Source organism: Gouania willdenowi, chromosome 8, assembly GCF_900634775.1.
Source record: "Gouania willdenowi chromosome 8, fGouWil2.1, whole genome shotgun sequence".
NCBI lineage: Eukaryota > Metazoa > Chordata > Actinopteri > Blenniiformes > Gobiesocidae > Gouania > Gouania willdenowi.
The window spans coordinates 7,178,533-7,199,780 of NC_041051.1; the positions used below are offsets into that span (position 1 = coordinate 7,178,533).

General features: G+C 36.6%; 1 protein-coding gene across 1 annotated transcript in view; it reads left to right on the plus strand.

Moving 5' to 3' along the window:
* LOC114467978 (brain-specific angiogenesis inhibitor 1-associated protein 2-like protein 1) overlaps positions 1-19,887 on the plus strand; it is a 72,766-nt gene extending 52,879 nt beyond the window's left edge. Inside the window, exons 11-14 of the mRNA XM_028454547.1 lie at positions 2,675-2,737; positions 6,457-6,676; positions 19,214-19,260; positions 19,347-19,887. Coding sequence (XP_028310348.1) covers positions 2,675-2,737; positions 6,457-6,676; positions 19,214-19,260; positions 19,347-19,419 — 403 coding nt within the window. The 3' untranslated portion in view covers positions 19,420-19,887. The remainder of the gene's footprint in view (positions 1-2,674; positions 2,738-6,456; positions 6,677-19,213; positions 19,261-19,346) is intronic.
* Positions 19,888-21,248: the final 1,361 nt, after the last annotated feature.

Genomic DNA, 21,248 nt, shown 5'->3' on the forward strand with positions numbered 1-21,248 from the left:
AATAAAAATTGTTCAATAAATAAATAAATCAAAGGACATTTGAGTATCTGTCAATTATTGCTTAGATACTGTTAATGCCCTCCATAGTTTATGTCTAATTTATAACTGGAAGTGCTAATTTGGGCACATTAATGTTGAAATTCTTTGTTTTCCCTCCTAAAACATGCGCCCCAACTCATCCATTTAAAATTTTAGGATTACTTCCCATTTTTAGAAGTTTCTCAATTAATTGCATTATTTGACGCAAGAAGCAATGTTTTTCCTATTTAAATGGATATTGGTATATGACTGAATCAATGAAAACAATAAATGAGTTTAAACAACAAAATAGTGTTTATTATTTTCATCACTGAGTGCTAACATAATGTGCAATATGAATACAGAATATTATGATTGCATTGTTCACAAAGCACAAACATAAATTTAGGTAAACTATATTAATGTTTTTTTGAATTTTTTTTAATTTTCTAAAACAAATGCAAAAAAAAGCGATTAACTGCATTATTTATTTATTGTAAGTGCATTATTTTTCTGTAATCAATTAATTGTGATTAACATGATAAAGTCCCATATGATATGAACCAAATCTCAATATTTTTTCTTAAAATTGTGAAATACGATCTAAATCACGATAATTTTAATTCAAATAAAGAATGACCAGAAAAACATTTCTGGGTTAAATTTATATATATCTATATATATAAAATGAATTTCCTGATATAGGAAATTTTGTAATTTTCTGTATCGCCTAAATAGAAAACTTGATATATCTTGAATCTCAATATATCGCCAAGCCATAGTCCCAGCCCTGTTTTTTACATAACTTTACTTCTTTATTTTTTTTAACATCTTCATCACTGCAGTCTGGTCTAGTATCTGACATATTACATAAACTTCCTAGACAAAATATAGCCATGGAATATTGGTTTGTTTAATACAGGGTGTCAAACTCATTTTAGTTCAGGGGACAAATACGGGCCAGTTTAATCTCAAGTAGGCCGCAGATTATAGGCAGTTTTATCATTCATGTGTCCTAGTTTGCACTTCGTGTATAATAGTATTTCAAGTATGTAAGGCACCGACAATATCCAAGTCAATTGCCTGCAGGATCTTAAATTTCCTTCGTTTGGTGACTAATTGTTATTTAATTTGGGGAAAATTTGACCAATAATTTAAGGAAATGTATAGGATTTTGGAAAAAAATTTTGGTGCTTACAATATTTTGAGATATCTACAATGATTCATGTTTTCGCTGTCATTTTTACTTTTTCTTGTGAGCCGAATTGGGAGCTGCGGATCCTTAAAAAGTCTTTAAAGGCATTAAATTCATGAATCTAAAAATAAGGCTTTAATTGTCATTAAAATGTCCTAAATCAATGTTTCAAAAGTCTTCAATTTTAACCCATAATAAGTATGATTTTATGATTGTAGTTAGTCTCACGCAATCACGACAGCGGAAACAACTACAAAACAGTGACGTGGTTGCAGAGGGATTCTGTGCAGATGTGCCTTATGTTTTTACCAACTTTTAACAATGTGGGTAAATGTAAATTTAAAGGGGAAGTATCATGTAAAAATCACTTTTTCAAGCTTTATATCATGTTAGTGTGTCATACCTCCAGTATTGCTCAGAGGGATTCACGTATTTTGGAGAAATCTTTAATTCTCCTGCCAGCAGCCATTTTCCTGCTGTTTTGCTCGAGGGGACAAGGCCCCTCCTTCTCCTATGTTCTCCTCCTTAGTTCAGCCCACAGCACCCGCCTCTGCAGATTTAGCTTTTCTAAGAAACCCCTGGCTTATGTTGTCTGTAGTAATTTATGTATACATTAATAATAATAAAAATTAATTTAAAAAAACTTGCTCCCCTCCCCCCGCTTCCAGGACGCACCTCCATCAAAACAGCTGCAGTCGCAATTAGCAAACACCTGAGAGAAAACTCCGTGTCGATCGGTCTACTCTGCTCATCGTTGAAAGTAGCCAATTACAGCGCACAGACAAACAGCATCCATGCGTGTAGATGACGTACTGAAGGGGGAGTGTTCATGGGCGTGTCAGACAGGCAAGGAGTTTCTTAAAGAGACATGAAGAGTGTTGCTACAGAGGGAAGTTATTTTTTATATTTGCTGCATTTTCCAAACAATTTTAGGTAGCATAGTCATTTGAGTATGTTATAGAATGGTACTATGTGCCTGAAAAAACATAACCCCCCCCCCCCCCCCCCCCCAAAGAAAATTGCCTGTCCAACGAAAAATGTTCTTAATGGTTTTTAATTTTAAAAAATAATTTTTGTTGTTTCATAGATTTCTGGCTATTTTTGTTGTCATCTTGTGTGTTTTGAGTCATTTTGATGATTTATGTTTCCTTTTTTGTGTGTATTTTACTGTCATTTTGTGTATTTTTGTGTGTACTTTGGGGGCCAAAGTACACACAAATGAAGCTAACCCTATGTTATTTACGTGGTGTTTTTTCCCACCAATTGTGTTTACTGTGAAGTTGGTCTGAAATTGAATTTCAAATGGCAGTAAAAAGTCTTGAATTTAATTTGACTGAAACTGTAGGAACCCTGTTTAAAGGGCCGGATTTGGCCCTTTAGTTTGACACATGTAGTTTCATCTGATTTTGAATGAAGGATAAATGAGCAGCGTGTTTGAATTGACGTCTCTTTGTGTTTCAGGAGGGGCTGGTTCCCTTCATCCTACTGCCGTGCCCTCTCCCAGCCACTGGTGAATAACAACAGGTAAAGGGACTCCAAATTCCGTCTCCGTCTCAAGCATAAAGCAGGTTTCACGTTGCAGCCGCCTGTATTGTTGGCAGGGTTTCCTCTGGTTACTCCTGCTGAAGAGATAACCTTTCTAAACCCATCAGACCACTCCCATTTCTCAACCTTTGATTGCTGCTGCCTTAGGTCACATTCTTTAAACTTAGTGACCCACATTAAACTATATTATTTAGCTTTTAAATGTGTTCTACTCCAGGTGCGAGGGCATGGTGCATCTTTGAGAAGTAATAGATCTGTGTAGCTTTCTAATATTCAGGAGGTATTATTGGAAAGCTACACAGAAATGAACTTTCAATGGTTTTTTTTGTCTGTTACAGTGTTAATTGTGACAGCTAATTTTGATTTGGTTTTAGTCATTGTCCTTTGACGAAAATGCAACTGAGTTTTAGTCAATATGTCGTCATTATAACTATTTCAGTTATAGTCTAGTTTTAGTCAACTAAAAGACATTAACTCATTCACTGCCAGCCATTTTCAGAACGGCTACCCCCCTCACTGCCAGCCATTTTAGAGCATTTTGACTGATTGACTGATAGACCCACAGAATATTCTGCACTATGACAATCTGAAATTCTGAAAGATTAGAGTCTCTACTTTCATCTGAAAAAAAAAAACGTTTTTAGCTTGTTTTGTACTTCTGTAATCAGCAGTTGAATAGAGGCAGTCAGTGACTTTGAAACTTTTTTTTTTTCGCTTTAGGGACACCTCAATATTGGTTTCCCTCTTTAAAACAACACTGAGACCGGGCTTTTGGTGGCTAAATAATTTTTATTTTGTTATCTGGGTCAAAATTAAATGGATTGGACACTCTCAATAGTCCAGTTAGTTCCACGCATGCTCTGGTCGAGTGTGCGCTGCTTGAGCTGCTGGTAGCTTAACCGTCTTCTCTCGTAGCGCCATTTTCTGCTTTGTCCCTGTGTGTCCCTCCCCATCGATGGTGATAATCACGGCTAATCTCTCATCCAAGCCTGATATTCACAGGACAACTCCGTCACACTCTCTCCTAGCAACCCCAGCCGTAAAACACATTTAACGCATATATACTGTATGTGTCAATGGCAGCGAGCGTTTCGATTTGAAATGACGCATATATGCGTCAATGGCAGTGAGTGAGTTAAGGTTTTAGTCGACTACATCTGTTACAGCTAAGATAGTCAACTTAAACTTAAAGCAGAAGTGTGTTTTCATTTAGCTTTGGTTAAAATTTTGTTGAAATCCTTAAGTACTTTAGACGTAATCCTGCGAACAGACCAGTGTAATTTTAACGACGAAAGGTTTTCGTCACAGTTTCAACTAATTCTTTGTAAGTGACAACAACTAGACCAGTGATTCTCAACTGGTGGGTCGGCACCCAAAAGTGGGTCGTGGACCAGTGCTGGGTGTGTCGCGGACAGGTCAAAAATAAATAAATACTTATTGTCTCTCAAAACTTTTTTTTGAGAGACATTAAGCATTCTGTGAAATGCATGTTGCGCATGAAAATATATAGATTTATGTAAAAAAAAAAAAAGATTCTGTATGTGTGATTTCAACAGCTATTTTTAAAAAATTGAATTTCGTTTGAAGAATTCTAAAAAATAAAAAAAAAAGTGAGTCGCGAATTAATGACTGTGGCAAAATGTGGGTCCCAGGATGAAACCAGTTGAGAACCCCTGAACTAGACAATGACTAATTCAAACAAATTAAATTAACAAAAACAATATTTTTGTCAACTAATAAAAACTAAACTATAATTTTGTCACATGGGATGAATCTGTAATCTGAACTTCTGTGAATGTTTGTCCTTATACATTGATCACATGTGTATTAACAAACATTATTACCATCCCGTTTCAGGTTGATAAATGCTAAATTAATCTTCACTTTACACCATGGGAGATTCTGTTAAATTTTCGAGGGGATCCGGATCAATGTACTGATTCTGAGTCAATTTTTTTAAAATTGGAAAAATCTGTTATCATTGGCAAAATTTCATAAATGCAAGTCTCGGTTGGTAATAGACTGATTTTTATGAAATTCGACCCAGTTATGTCAGGTTGGTTTCTCAATTACCCAACTGAGTTTCATCTTGATTGCGCATTTTCTTTTTCCAGGACATGGAGATGCCCATATATTTGTTCCAACTGTATCTTTAATAATGGGGATTAAATTTTTTTCCAAGTCTTTAAAGTTTGAATGATCATGGTACCATGACACGTATCACTAATCCAGATAACTGTGATTATCTAGCAAAGAGGAGATTTGAGGTTTGGGCTTTCTGAGTCCTCTTTTCCTCTTTTAATTACCTAAAACTTTAATTGCAGCTTCTGATAAAAGAAAAATATTGCTACTTTTGGTCAAAGAGACTAATTCTTGTCTTAATCTACAGCCAGAGGTGAAAGTAACTGATTACAAGTACTAGTCACTTGTACTTTTTAGAGTATATTTCTAAATCAGTAAATTTACTTGTACTTAAGTATGTTTTAAAAGAAGTAAATTCATTAAATTTCTACACCCAACTGTTCCTGAGTAAATTATTATTTTTTGTTTGAAAAAGATTAACAGACATTGTGAAACTACAAACAAATGAAACGACCAGACAACATTCATATGCATCACATCATAGCCGACCAATCAGATTAAACATAATACACCGCGCCAGAACAACATTAAATGGAGGTTATTTTCTCAGTTTAGAGTTTATAAATTTTGCTATATTTTATATTTAATTCATTGGTGTTATTTTATTTAAAACGTAATTGTACATTTTGTCAAACCTTTTATTTTATACAGATGCCTTTGTGGAAATTAAATTGAGTTCCATTTGTGGTAGATTTGATCTCTTCCTGTTTAATTTTATAAATGAGATGTTTACTGTATGCATGAGAACTATGGCTCGATTTATTACCAACAATAAGCGGGGGGTGAAAGTAACTAGTAACTTTTACTTACTGTTTAATTGAGCTACTTTTTACTTGTACTTGATTATTTTATGTATGACTTACTTGTACTTGAGTACAATTTCAATCAAGTAACGGTACTTCTACTTGAGTAGGATATATCAATACTCTTTACACCTCTGTGTACAGCAATCATGGTTGGCGTTAATTACATCTTAAAATTACAATTATGTCTTCAATTATCCATGTTCAATTACAATTAATCACTATTACTAAGCCTTTAATAAATAAGCGCAAAAAACCTAACATTCCTCTTGTGTTAGCTGTAAAATACAGTGCTCTATCCTCAAGTTTGTTTTTCATCTCTTGGTTATGCTTCCTAATGAATTCAAGTATTGGTATTATTACACTTAATAAAGTGTGGAAGGGGGATATAGGTTTGAGCTCCGTCCGTCTGTGTTTAAGGGGACAGCTTTTCTCAGAAACTGTTTAAGATACGATAACCAAATTTGGTGTGTGGGTTCAGGGTATCAATACCTTGATGGAGTTCGAAAATGAGAAGTGCGCAATAATGTTTCCCGGAGTTATTGCCCTTGTTCCGTTTTTCTTTATCTTCAAAAAGGACAGCTTTTCTTGGAATCCATTTAAGATAGTTAATAATTTTATATTCTGATGTGATAATATTTTCTTATGTATGCATCTATGTTCTTACATTTAGGAAAAGGTTGTGAGTTATGACTACCAATCTGGCGGGTTGATGACTATGACTTCATGTTTTCTTTTGTTTACTCCTCACAGTGAGACTGTGGCTCCGTATCGCAGCAGAAGTGTGGTCAACCTCCACCATCAGGACACAGAGACAGACGAGGCCACCATGGTGCTGCCACCTGCAGACTACAGTGACAGCCCCCAGTACAACAGCATCAGGACCACCTCTGCATCAGGATCAGCTCTGATGAATAACCATCACTCCCCCACGCCCTCCGCAGCCTCCTCCTCCTCCTCTGATCTCAACACGGTCAGTCATGGAATGATTGTGTTCTATGTGCAGTAATGTGATGTTTTACAGTTTAAAGGAGTCCAGCCTGGTCTATTTCATGAATCATTGAGCAGATCTAATCAGGTTTTCTATCAGCTTGTGTGTAGCTGCTCCTACTGGATACCTGCAGTAGGAAGGCTACTGCGCTACTGTACCTGCTGCGGTGCAGCCTTATCTTGACAACTGACCGTCTCAATGCGTGTGTAGGTGGTGTCGAATGAGCTCTAAATGTCTGCCATGGAAACCTGACTACTGACTGCTCACCAATGCACACTCAGTACCAGCTGACAGACAGCAACTACAGCAAAAATCAGTTATTGGGATTTGGAAATGGTTCCTGCAGTCGATGAGGATTCGAGCACAAGCTGTTGTTTTTCTCACATTAATCAGGTTGTAGGACAATGATTGGTGACTATTGTCAGTCTTCTGCAAATATGTGTTATTAAGCTAAAAAGAGGCAGTAGTGGATAACTAATCAGGGGATTCTGCTTACTCCTTTAAAGGTCCCATGTCATGCTATTTTTCACCAATCTCCTTTTCTTCTAAAAACCCCAAAAACATAGTATTTGAGGTTTATTTTCACAAACTCACCTGTTTTCCAGAGTATTTGCCTCTGAAAAGTCACTTTCTGAGCAACTCTACAAACAGGCTGATTTGCGGCCGAGTTATGCATATTCATGAGTGGGCATGTCTATAGACGGGACACTGACTTCCCTGCATGTCTCGCTCTGTTACGAGGGGGATCAGTAATCACCAAAGCAAATTTATTTTTGCTATCCACACACAGTTGTAATTGTTTTCTGCCAAAAAAAACTGCACAGTGCAGTAAAACACATGGCTATTTAAGCTGCTATTGAGTGTGAGTCCGTCTCTCTTCCCCGCACATTCACATAGGGCCAGAGGATGGCCCGCCCTCCTCCCACCCAGTTGACATGATAGTGACAACATGTATCAACAGTAGCAGAAACAACAACAGCCTTCGATGTGCAGCGGTGATAGACTGTGGAAGCACTGCGTGAAGGACGCAGACATGCTCACCTTCGTGGGCGTGTCTACTTACATGTCAATCAAAGCAGAGAGCTTCCCGGAGGCGTGGTTTCTCCAGCTCAATGTTTGTCATTAAAGTGGGAACGCGTCATCAAATTGGTATAGGGCTCGCCCTCCAGTAAGAAAGGAGCAAATCACCCTCTAACTAAGGGAATCAATGAAAAAAACACTTTGGGCATGTGTATGAAGCCCAAATAGCACTTTATGATGTTTAAAGCACAGAAAAGTTGATTTAGCTTAACATGGGCCCTTTAAGAATTACAAACTGGGGGTGCACCATTTTCTGGCCGAACCATAAACTGTAAAAAGAATGGACGACACACACTCAAGGGGAAGTTAAGTTTTTTTTAGAGTTCCCCTGCTGACTGGCTGCAGTATAAGTCATAAGCCCCACATCCTCAATGTTAACAGATGGGATGTTGGTCAAACTGTAAAGTTTAAACACTCGTCACATATTTTTTTCCAAACCTAAACTCTGCTGTGATCATTATCATTATTATCACCCTACATTGTGTTCAGTGCTTTTCTGTGAATTTTGCTTTAAGTAAAAAAGGGATTTGACATCATACAGTATATGACAATGATTGACAGTCAATGATTGAGCAGTACGCTAAATGGGCGGGGCTTGTTACCATGGCTCTTCCCGCCGAACCCTACTGCGCACACTCTGGCTCCAAGTGACGTCAAATTTTCAAGATAGAAGCGCCCCTAAGCGCCGTAGTTTGGCTTCAACAACATTGAGTGGGAACAGCTACAGTGCACGCCCACTGGGCGATCACCTTAGTAGAGTTAAATACTGCTGCACCAGATTAAGTTTTAGTATTAAATGAATCATCTTTAAATGTTTATTTTACACTGATACATTATGACAAATGTTTTTAAGTGTTGCTAATATGGTGTATGGTCAGTGGTATGTTATACAGACCCTTTCCAAAATATTATAATATCATGGAAAAGTTGTTTAATTTCCATAAATCCATTTAAAAAGTTAAACTTTCATAGATTATAGATTCAGGGCCCACAATTTAAATGATTTCAAGTATTTATTTGTTTATTTTTACACAATTTGGGCTTCCAGCTCATAAAACCCACGAAAACAGGATTTCAAAAAATTAGAATACTGTGAAGAAATCACCATTTATTTCTCAGTTTTCCAAACCCTTGGACCTCAATTCCCGAATGAAAAGCACATATTACTTTCATCTGAAAAGAGGACCATGGACCACTGGTCAACATTCCAGTCCTTCTTCTCCTCTTTTCTTTCTGCAAAAACTGCTCCCCAGGCGCCGCAAAAATGGCTGCCCACTGCTCCTCAGGGATGGGTTAAATGCAGAGGACAAATTCCATGTATGTAATAACATTACATGGCCAATTAAAGGCGAAAGCCCCGATTTAATCTTTAATCTTTAATCTTTAAACCTCAAGATTTCCTACCTTTTTAAGTTAATGCTAGCCATCCTTATTATCTTACCCTATAATTAAAGTGAAATCGTGAAAAATATTTGTATTTAATTATATCACTTTTGTTTGGAGCTCTTTGACAAAAATAAAGTGTACAGTAGTATTTTGGTTTTACAAATAAAGAAAACCACAAGGTTTGAGGTAAAGAATAAAATAGAGCAACAACAAAGAAAAAAATTCCAAATGCAGCAGCTTTGTGGATATTTAGATATTTATAAATATCAATCTAAAAATAACTTGCAAAAGATCCTAAAAATAAAGTGTTTTACAAAAAAATAAAGTGAAGCATGTGTAATATTTTCAAAAGTCAACGGGTAATGACAATAATGAACATGGAAAAGGTTAGTTTTTCTCAGACTTATTGCAGTCACTAGGTCATTAGTGGAAGGATTTTATTAATTTGCAGCTCAAATCCTTTAAATCAAACCCCTCCCCCATCACTACATGTGTGCCCCAGGGCTTAGTCCTGGAGCCCCTTCTCTTCATCATTTATCTCCTCCCCCTAGCCAATATCTTCCGCAAACATGGTATCCACTTTCACTGTTAAGTGGATGACACCCAGCTCTACCTCACCAGCAAACTATCTTCTACCCCACCCCCACCGACCCCCACCCCCATCCCTTACCGACTGCATCACAGAAGTTAAATCATGGTTAAATCATAATCTCCTAAAACTAAACAGTGGCAATACTGAGGTTCTCCTCATTGGTACAATATCAGCACTCTAGGTTTCTCAACTCCTCCGTCTCCCCCTCCCCACAGGTTAAGAGTCTGGATGTCACCCTTGATAACACTCTATCCTACAAATCCCACATCAATAATATCACTTGTTCTGCATATTTCCACCTCCGTAACATCAATCCCCTGCCCCCCTCCCTCACCCCTCACACTGCTGCTATCCTTGTCCACAGTCTCATCACTTCTTGGCTTGATTACTGCAATTCCCTTCTCTTTGGTCTCCCCAGCAAACCCCTTCATAAACTCCAGTTAGTCCAGAAGTCACCAAAACCCCCTCTATCTCCCACATCACTCCTGTTCTCCACCAGCTCCACTGGCTTCCCATTCCATTTTGCATTCACTTCAAAATCCTTCTGTTAACTTTTAAGGCCATTCACCAGACTACCCCCCCTTTACCCTTTACCTGACTGATCTCATCCACGTCCACACTTCATCGTGCTCCCTCAGATCATCTTTTTTCATTCATCTCTCCACTCCCCCAGCCCGCCTTACCACCATGGGGAGCAGAGCTTTCAGCCGCTCTGGAACTCACTACCTCTAGATCTCAGGAACATGGACTCATTCTCACAATTCAAAGCCGGACTCATAACCCACTTATTTAAAACAGCATTTCCCACCTAACACCCCCCCCCCCCCCCCCCCCCCCCCCACACACTCTTTCTCTGTGTTTTAACTTCAATTTTATTGTGGTTTTATACTATACACTGTAAAGTGACCTTGGGTGACCTGAAAGATGCGGATTTTTCAAATAAAATGTGTTATTATTATTATTATTATTATTATTATTATTATAAGTGTAGAACAGCCCTCCGCTGCAGCTCTCTCACTATAGTGGAAGGGAGGAGCTGCTGCCTCGGCTCTACAGACAGTGAAGGACGGGGCTTTTCGCTTGAAAAGTTCAAATTTTTCAACTTTGAACGACTAGTATTTTTTTGGGATCATATCACACATTTCCATGGTATTTTTTCTCTTAAACAGACTGATGTTGTAAGTCATCTGAAGCATATGAAATGAATAATAGTAGCTGACTATTAACTCTATTTAGCATGTTTGGTATGATTTGGGGTAGTTTAATAGTGAGTAATGTTATGTAAACAGGAAAAGATGATGAAACAAACAGGAATGGATTTACCCCAAAGTGAATTTTGGAAATTTTGAGATGCAGAAATGGTTGTGCAATGATGCCACTGCTGTAACATCATCAACTCTGGAATACAATGGTGCCTTTATGGATTCAAACTAGGTGAAATAGCACCAACACCTCCCTCTTCATTTGAAGCCTTATACTGTACTGGGAAATGCATTGATATTATCTGTGATTTTCAGCAGCTGTTGTTTTTATTCAACTCATGTACATTTGCATTTCATGCAAATTCTGAGACTCTAAGTCGTGGTTTTCTGCCTCCGGAAGCTCTTCAGTCAAATGCAACCATAAACAGGACTTAGAAAAACTAAACACTGCAGACAGGCAAAGTGCAGGACACCAATGTGACCATCAGAAATATACACGTATACAAAATGTATGTTTTGGAAAATGTGGGGGAAAATAGGCATTTGTTAATCCTGGAGGTGTAAAGAGTACTGATATATATCCTATTCAAGTAGAAGTACTGTTACTTGATTAAAATTGTACACAAGTACAAGTAAGTCATACATAAAATACTCAAGCACAAGTAAAAACATGTAACATGACCGACATGGCTAATTTTTGTAAATCATGTTTTAAATAAAGAAATCTGTTTCTGCCACAAAAAATCCTAGAGAGAGGGAAGGCTACAAAGTAGAAATAATTGAACTAATGATGTCTGGTTATTTAATTTTTTGTAGTTTCACAATGTCAACTGATCATTTTAAAACAAAAACTAATAATTTACTCAGTAACGATTGGGTTTAGGAATGTAATGAATTACTTTACTTATTTTAAAACTTACTGAAACACAAGTAAAGTTACTGATTTAGAAATATAGTCAAAAAATGATCCATAAAAGCAACTCAATTACAGTAACATGAGTACTTGTAATCCATTACTTTCACCTCTGGTTAACCCAGTGCTTCTCAAAGTGTGTGGCATACCCCCCTGGTGGGTAATGGAGACATTACAGGTGGGGCGTCACAAACAGGAGGAAATGTTCAATTTCATGCCAATCTTTATGAAAGGCCTTTCTTCATTGATAATAAAGATCATTAACACTAAACAAAAGGACACACAAAGAAAGTAATAATGAGAAGCCTAAAAATGGAGCAGAAATTAAAAGAGCATTAAATTATTTGACTGCATTAGATATGCACCCGGGAACAAAATGTGATGTGGAACTAAAGTTAAAAAATAATGATTTGTGAATGAATGTTTTTCTTAAGCCTCTTGGTACAGATTGCAAATAATGTTTTGTTATTTCCTGTATTTTTGACGACTGCAATTTTACTTTTGTTTTTTTTTTAATGCAGGTGATCAGTTTAATTTAGTTTTTGAATTTTGATTTATTTATGAAATGTTTCTTGCATTTTGAAGCATGATGTTACTTGTTCACTGTTAGTTCATTTTTTTCTGAACTGAACTTTTTTGTTTTCTGCTGTTTTAATTCATTTTTTATGCACGTAATTAGTTAAGCTTAGGTTTTGATTTATCATGAATGATATGATGTGATGTTCTTTTTTAGTTGAATTAAATTGAAAATGTGTCATTTGGGGTCAATGGGCGCAGGTGAAAGTTCACCTTTGTTCAAAGTGGGAAATACCCCAAAAAGTTTCAGAACCACTTGGTTAATCTAATATTGGCCATGATTACATGATGTTTTTTTTAATTCGGAATCAGTTATTCCAAAATAAATCATTCGGAATTAAAGTGTTCTGCTTTGTGTTTACATGGTAATAGTAATTATCAAATTGAGGTTTACATGGAATACTGGTTTATTATTATGAATTATTTAATTCGGAATTAAAAACGGAATAAACCAGCCACTTTTTTCGCAATCAAGTTTAATTCAGAATTAAATTAGGATTAGAAATTAAGTGTTTAAAAGGTCAGTTTAAAGACGAATTCACTTTTATTCTGCTTTAAAGAGGAATTCAATCTCCCATGTAAACGTGGCCATTGTCATGTACAGATGAGCTTTAACAAACCAGACAAAATAATAATATTATTGTGATTAGATTTTATTTAGTCATCCATTCAGCAGTAGATGATTTAATCCACTTTCTACACATTTTTCCATCTTTGCCTCAGACCATGATACTTGACTTCCTCTTTACCTTTCCCTTCTCATACTTCCAGCATCTCGAGTTTGTCTCCTTTTTCTTGACATCTGAGCACACGTCTCTCTATCTTCACCACCATTCACATGTTCTGAGTGAACCCTGCTTACATCATGTGACGTTTTGTCCTCACAGACCCGTGCTGTAGCTCGTTTCTCTTCACTATGCTCAGACGTTGTGTGCACGGAGCTCAAAATAAATTGACGTGTGGGAAAAAAAAGTTCCAGGGCTTCATGGCAGATTAAAATACTCTGGTTACTGTTGAGCACAGTTTAGGAGTGGGCGGCTGAGGTTGTGTGTTGGCGTGAGCACATGGGTTTTGGTTCACTAGCATCTGGTGTGAATAGTATAACTGTAATTTTCTTAACTACTTGGAGTATTGTGTATATATATATGTGTATATATATATATATATATATATATGCATACTGTATACATATATACATATATGTGTATATATATATATATATATATATATATACATATATGTATATACATACAGTATGTATATATATATATATATACACATATATATATATATATATATATACATAAAATATTTAAATTAATTAAGTTTAAAAAAGTGCTTGAAAAAAAATGGTAAAATGATGCATTATTTCAGTGGTTTCCAAACTGGGACGCGCGCACTAAGCTTAGGCACTATATCGAGTTTTATATTTTGGCGATTTCGAAAATTACAGTATCGATTATGACGATGTATTTTTATTTTATAGCTTATATTGTATTAAAATACTTGTTTTAGCATTTGCTGCTTTCACTACTTCTCAGAACAGCATAAAAAGCTCAATTAGATGTATTACTGAGTGCATCCTAACCCAGACTTTCCCCTAAACAAGCCACACTACAGAACTCACTCACACGTGCTGTCCTTTAAAGAAGAAAAAGCCAACAGTGGCATATTATTGTGCAGCTGTTTATTAATATATGTACATCAGCAAATTTAACCCAGAATTGTATTTCTGATAAAACTTTATTGAGGTAAAAAATATTGTGATTTATATCACATATTGTTATTTTGAGAAAAAATATTAAGATATTAATTTTGGTCCGTATCGCCCAGCCCTAGTCCTTGATTTCAATTAATTAAGTTAAAAAAAGTGTTTGGAGAAAAAAAAATTTCAAGAGATGCATTAATGCAGTGGTTTCTAAACTAGGACTCTTGTTCCCTAAGAAGGGATGTGACATCATGACGGGGGGTGAAAAACTAGCTTTGCAGAAAATTATTTGCCCTCAAACAAATATATTATTCCTGTTCTAAAACAAGTGATTGCACATTTTATGTTTTTTTTTTTTATGAGTTTTGAAAAAGAATGGTCACCTTTTCTACCTTTTAAATAAATATAGGTTATATTTTTTACCTGTTTTGTGGAAATTTGGTTCTCAAACCACTGCATTCAAGGAGCATAGGGCAGGATTTGTGAAAAAATAAACATTAATTTTAAGTCTTCTTTATGCTGATGGTTGATGAAGCGCTCAAAACCAAAGAGAATGAGTTCACACACATTTCTACCTGTTGCCTTGAACAGATTGTGTGATACATTTTGTACTGCTGTTTTGGGTTGAAACTTCCTGCATATTTCTGCACACGTAAAGTCAAATGAAGCTGTTGCGTGTTCTCGACGGCTTGCAGAGGAGGCCCAGTATCGACTGAAATTGGAGCCTGAAAGAAGACAAGCACAGTGGACTAAACTATTGTTTGGTTCCACAGATGTACACAGAGGCATGTGCACAGGTCTTGCAGTAAACAGTCACATGACCGGCGAGTAAATAAATGACCGTGTCACAGTTACAGTGTGGATCAGGCCACATTTTCTCATCCGAGTCTGACCCAACAGGGAAAACCTGGGGGGGGGGGGGGGGGGGGGGGGGGGGATTACCCAGCAATGCTCCATCACTGGGGAGAAAAATGCACCCTCACTGGTTTGGTGCTTTGTGTAAACAATGAGTTGACAACTTAGAGCAATGAATACGTTTAGAGGGTGGAAACACACACACACACACAGGACGTTAGAAACGTGTGTGTGCGTGTAGCCAACAAGTAGGTGTCCATTTATCAGTCTGTAATAAAGTTTTACAACACTGTTTTTCAACCTTGGGGGTCGCCTGAAATTCCTAGTAATTGATAAAAAAAAAATATATAATAATGATTTTAATTCTACATTTTCAAAAACATCACACAATATCAAACAACTGTATTCTATACACTTTCTATAAATCCAGTCCAAATAAAATGCAGAATAAAAATGATCTGAGGTGGTGCATCTGTATTCATAACACCAAACAAAAATTATTTGGGGTCGCCAGATGTTTGTGATATGGCCCGAAAAAGGTTGGGAACCACTGTTTTACATCAAGGGTAAAAGTGGATTTTTTTTTTTTGCTAAAAATATCAGTTTTTACAGTAAAATGGCCTCTTCCAATGATGTTTATTCCGCTTTGGGACTAGAGCGATGTAGTTTATTCAGATGTCAATAACTATCTACAGTTTCAACTTTTAACATCTTCATGTCATGTCAGATGACTAAATACTAATGTGCTTCCCAAGAAGACCCAGTCACACCTTTTCCTTTTGTCAGACACTAAAGTGATGTCATCACACAGAAACTGAACCATGACTAAGCTCTTTTTTTTCTTCCATGTCTTTGTCTGGGATAGAATTGACCGTTTTCCGGCTTGCCACACCTTCCACCTCTAATACAGTCATTTTAGATTGAGCAACGTTGTTCTTGAAGTCTGATATATTTCATTATTAAACAAAAAAAATATATTTATATATATATATACAGTATATCCCCTATATTTGTTTTAGTTCCTGCATGTTTTTGTTGCCATGTTAGCTTTCATTTTACATTTTCATGTGTTTTGTGGAGGAAAAACATGATAGGAATCTGAAAGTGGAAAGGGTTTTGATGGAGTAGTCAGGATGTGATTAATTAATAAATTGGTTTTAATTTTAGAATAAATGAGAAAGAAACGCTTCCATTTTGATTCCTGGGTGGAATCTTTTAATCCAAACACGTGTCTCCCTGTGGGAGAAACTGCACTTAGTGTTTGCTCTCTGTCCACTCCTGACATCTAGTGGAATCATTGCATCATATCAGGATGATATACAGTATATATATATATATATATAAAAAGGTTTTCAATTAAACTTCATTTATATTGCGCAAATTACAACAAAGTCATCTCAAAGCACTTAACAAAATATAAAGTCCATATAAAGAAAGAGAACCCAACAACATCCACATGAACAAGCATTTAGTGACAGTGGGAAGAAAAAACTCTCTTTTTTATCTTCATTAGAACCAGGTTGAGAGGTGGCAGCCATCTGCTTTGACTGGTTGGGGTTAGTGAACAGAAGGACAAACAGAATAGGACAGAGAGATAAAACATCAGAGTGTTCCAGACTAGTTGAGCTGTGATCAGACGTCTAATTGTCCTGAAGTGGAAACATGACTTTGTGAAGTTCTGAGCCACAATAAACTGGAGAAGATGAGGTTTTCGTTTTCTGGTGCTGGCAGTGTTTTCAACAAGACTTGGCGACCCTTTATTGAATATTTAGATAAACTTGTGATTCACCCAGATAGCGAATAAAATCTAAAAAAAAGTACTAACTTTTGGCATTTATTTGTTGTTCGAGGCATATACCTCAGTTATGTTGCACTAAAGTCAAAGTTGGTTTAAAAGCCACAGGCAGATTGTATGTTATTTTTTTATTTTAAGTTGTTGACGCATGGCATGTTAAAGCCAATGTTTTGAGTGTAAAATATGCAAATAAAATATATTTCATACATAATGTTCTCATGATGGTGTACACATTTGCAGATTAGTTGTTTCTTAAGTCATATATTAAAAAAAATTGCAATAATCACCTTGTACTTTAATATGGGGACATATCGCATGGTATCATGATACGAATCGTTTCCCCTGATGCCAGACGTTTAGGTCTGTGTGATTGTTGAGAAATGATTTGTTGGATAAGCCATTCACGCTCATGTTCTTGTACTTGTTGGTTCCTGTTCTGGGAAAACAGTTTGTTTTTCCTTTCTTACGGGAACACTTCGGCTGAACAGTAGCTTGTGTATGTATGTTTCTAGAAAAACTATGAATAAAAAGATTTGAAAAAAAACAAATAAACACCAGTAAAAATGTAACCTTCTTGGTGGATTGAATTATCCAACCATTAAAATAAAGATGTATTTACAAATGTCTCTGCACTCACACATACAGTAGGGCAAAAAAGTATTTAGTCAGCCACCAATTGTGCAAGTTCTCCCACTTAAAATGATGACAGAGGTCTGTAATTTTCATCATAGGTACACTTCAACTGTGAGAGACAGAATGTGAAAAAAAAAATCCAGGAATTCACATTGTAGGAATTTTAAAAAATGTATTTGTAAATTATGGTGGAAAATAAGTATTTGGTCACTTCAAACAAGAAAGATCTCTGGCTCTCACAGACCTGTAACTTCTTCTTTAAGAAGCTCTTCTGTCCTCCACTCGTTACCTGTATTAATGGCAACTGTTTGAACTCATTATCTGTATAAAACACACCTGTCCACAACCTCAAACAGTCAGACTCCAAACTCCACTATGGCCAAGACCAAAGAGCTGTCGAAGGACACCAGGAAAAGAATTGTAGACCTGCACCAGACTGGGAAGAGTGAAAATACAATAGGTAAGGAGCTTGGTGTGAAAAAATCAACTGTGGGAGCAATTATCAGAAAATAGAAGACATACAAGACCACTGATAATCTCCCTCGATCTGGGGCTCCACGCAAGATCTCATCCCGTGGGGTCAAAATGATCATGAGAACGGTGAGCAAAAATCCCAGAACCACACGGGGGGACCTGGTGAATGACCTGCAGAGAGCTGGGACCAAAGTAACAAAGGCTACCATCAGTAACACACTACGCCGACAGGGAATCAAATCCTGCAGTGCCAGACGTGTCCCCCTGCTTAAGCCAGTGCATGTCCAGGCCCGTCTAAAGTTTGCCAGAGAGCACATGGATGATACAGCAGAGGATTGGGAGAATGTCATGTGGTCAGATGAAACCAAAATAGAACTTTTTGGTATAAACTCAACTCGTCGTGTTTGGAGGAAGAAGAATACTGAGTTGCATCCCAAGAACACCATAACTACTGTGAAGCATGGGGGTGGAAACATCATGCTTTGGGGCTGTTTTTCTGCTAAGGGGACAGGACGACTGATCCGTGTTAAGGAAAGAATGAATGGGGCCATGTATCGTGAGATTTTGAGCCAAAACCTCCTTCCATCAGTGAGAGCTTTGAAGATGAAACGTGGCTGGGTCTTCCAGCATGACAATGATCCCAAACACACCGCCCGGGCAACGAAGGAGTGGCTCCGTAAGAAGCATTTGAAAGTCCTGGAGTGGCCTAGCCAGTCTCCAGACCTCAACCCCATAGAAAATCTGTGGAGGGAGTTGAAAGTCCGTGTTGCTCGGCGACAGCCCCAAAACATCACTGCTCTAGAGAAGATCTGCATGGAGGAATGGGCCAAAATACCAGCTACTGTGTGTGCAAACCTGGTAAAGACCTATAGTAATCGTTTGACCTCTGTTATTGCCAACAAAGGTTATATTACAAAGTATTGAGTTGAATTTTTGTTATTGACCAAATACTTATTTTCCACCATAATTTACAAATAAATTCTTTAAAATTCCTACAATGTGAATTCCTGGATTTTTTTTTTTCACATTCTGTCTCGCACAGTTGAAGTGAACCTATGATGAAAATTACACACCTCTGTCATCATTTTAAGTGGGAGAACTTGCACAATTGGTGGCTGACTAAATACTTTTTTGCCCCACTGTATCAGCTCGTATAAGGTTATTAAAGAGGAGGTTCCACACGGTTTCATCACATGATCTGAACTATCCATCCATTAAGCATGTCTAATAATCCATCATCAGCCTTTAATACACATGTTTATGACCTTGTGACTCATGTGTGGTGTGTATGTGTTTGTTTCACAGGTGATCCAGGCTAATGGCATCATCAGACCACCACCTGCTTACCTAGCGTAAGTCTCATTCAGACACACCACAGATGCTTTCACAATAAAATGTGTTTATTAACACATTAACTCATCATTCTTCCCCTGAACAGTGGAGGAAACCCGTTTGCCACCGTCAGGCTACGTCCAACCGTCACCAACGACCGCTCAGCACCACTCATCTGATCTGTCCACGAGGCTCCTCCCACAAAACGTCACTTCAGCTGCTGACTATTAGAAACAAACTGAAGCCCTTTTTATAAAACAGTTGGATCCTTTTAAATCTCCAACATCTGACACAGAAGTATTTTTGGACTACTTTACATTACTAAAGAGATGTTGATATATTTATGATAAACATTAGTACCTTTAAATGTTTCGTTCTGTCCTTTTAACTGTGGTGGCGGCTATAGGGTGAATGTAAAAACTCAGTCACTGTTTTATAGCCCACATATTTAGCTCATTTTCCTCACATTAACTCATTCTTCTTTCATTTGAGACACGACACATTCATGTAAAACAGCATTGTTAAACATGTGTACTGTACACATGAAAAATAAATCTAAATGTAAATGTTATGTCGGTCACCAAGTATGGGATGCCGATTGTAAAGTTGTGCATCCGAAAATAAACAGCAAGTTTTTGCAACATTTAGCAACAAACCACATTTAAAAAATGTATGTGAATTTTTTAAAATTATTTATTGAATTTTATTTTGGATCAGATTTACACTAATACTTGTGAAATTTGTGATTTTTTTTCTCGTAAAAAATCTAATGTCAATGTTAAATGTAAATATTAATTATAAATCTAAATGTTAAACAAATGCTAAATGTTAATGTTAAATCTAAATACTAAATGTCACAGGTTAAACTAAATATTTAGCTAATATGCAAATTCACTGGAATGATCTTTTATTTTGGTATCTCCAGTGAATTTGCATATTAGCTAAATATTTAGTTTCACCTGTGACATTAAGATTTAACATTTAGATTTAACAGTTATATTTAGATTTAATATTTAACATTTAGATTTAACATTGAAATATTTTTACAAGAAGTGTCACAAATATTGCTGTAAATCTGGTCAAAAGTAACAAAACTCACACATTTTTTTAAACGTGGTTTGTTGCTAAATGTTGCAAAAAGTTGTTTATTTTAGCATGCACAACTTTACAATCGGCGCCCCATAGCCAAGTGTAAAGCTAAATGTTTAGAAAATGATACGCCTGTCGATAACATTTCTAAACATTTAGCTTTACACTTGGCAACTGATTTAACATTTGGATTTAGGATTTAGATTTAAAGTTCAGATTTAGATTTATTTTTCATGCGTACACATTTTTTATGCTGATATAGAACATGCAGTTTGACATGAATTTCTGTCTCAGATTAAAGGAAAATGAGCTAAATGTTCAAAATATTATGTCGGCTATGAAACAGTTTTTACATGTGGCCCCCCCATAGGCGACGGTTTAAAAGCCACGCTCTAACCTGCACTAGAAACTGAATGAGTTAAAAAAAAAAAGTCAATGAAAATGCATATTTATGTCATCGGTGTTGCTTCTCATGGTCAAACCGACTGTAAGAAATCAATTGTGTTGCCATAGTAACGTATCTGTGCATTTAACCATCGAATACTGATGAGCACGGCCTTTGCTTGGTGTTGTTAGTGTTTGTTCACAGACTTTTCTTTTTTTTTTGGTGGAAGACGATTAAAATCAACCGGTGTCCTTATGTATATATCCTTTTGTATATATACTGTACGTTGGTACAACAGATGCTGTTTTATTTTGCCATCCGAGCTGTTTGAAGACATTATTTTCCTGCCTTAAATAACACATAGAAATACTGAAAGTTTGCATCGTTCTGATAGTGGATGTGAGTTATCGCCTCACGTTTACATTCAAAGTGCGCAATCTCTACTTTAACTTTTTAGTCATCGCACACTAAAGCCCACATTAAGGATGTGCTGTCTGAAAAAAATAAAGATTTATTTCTTCATTTGTGTATTTC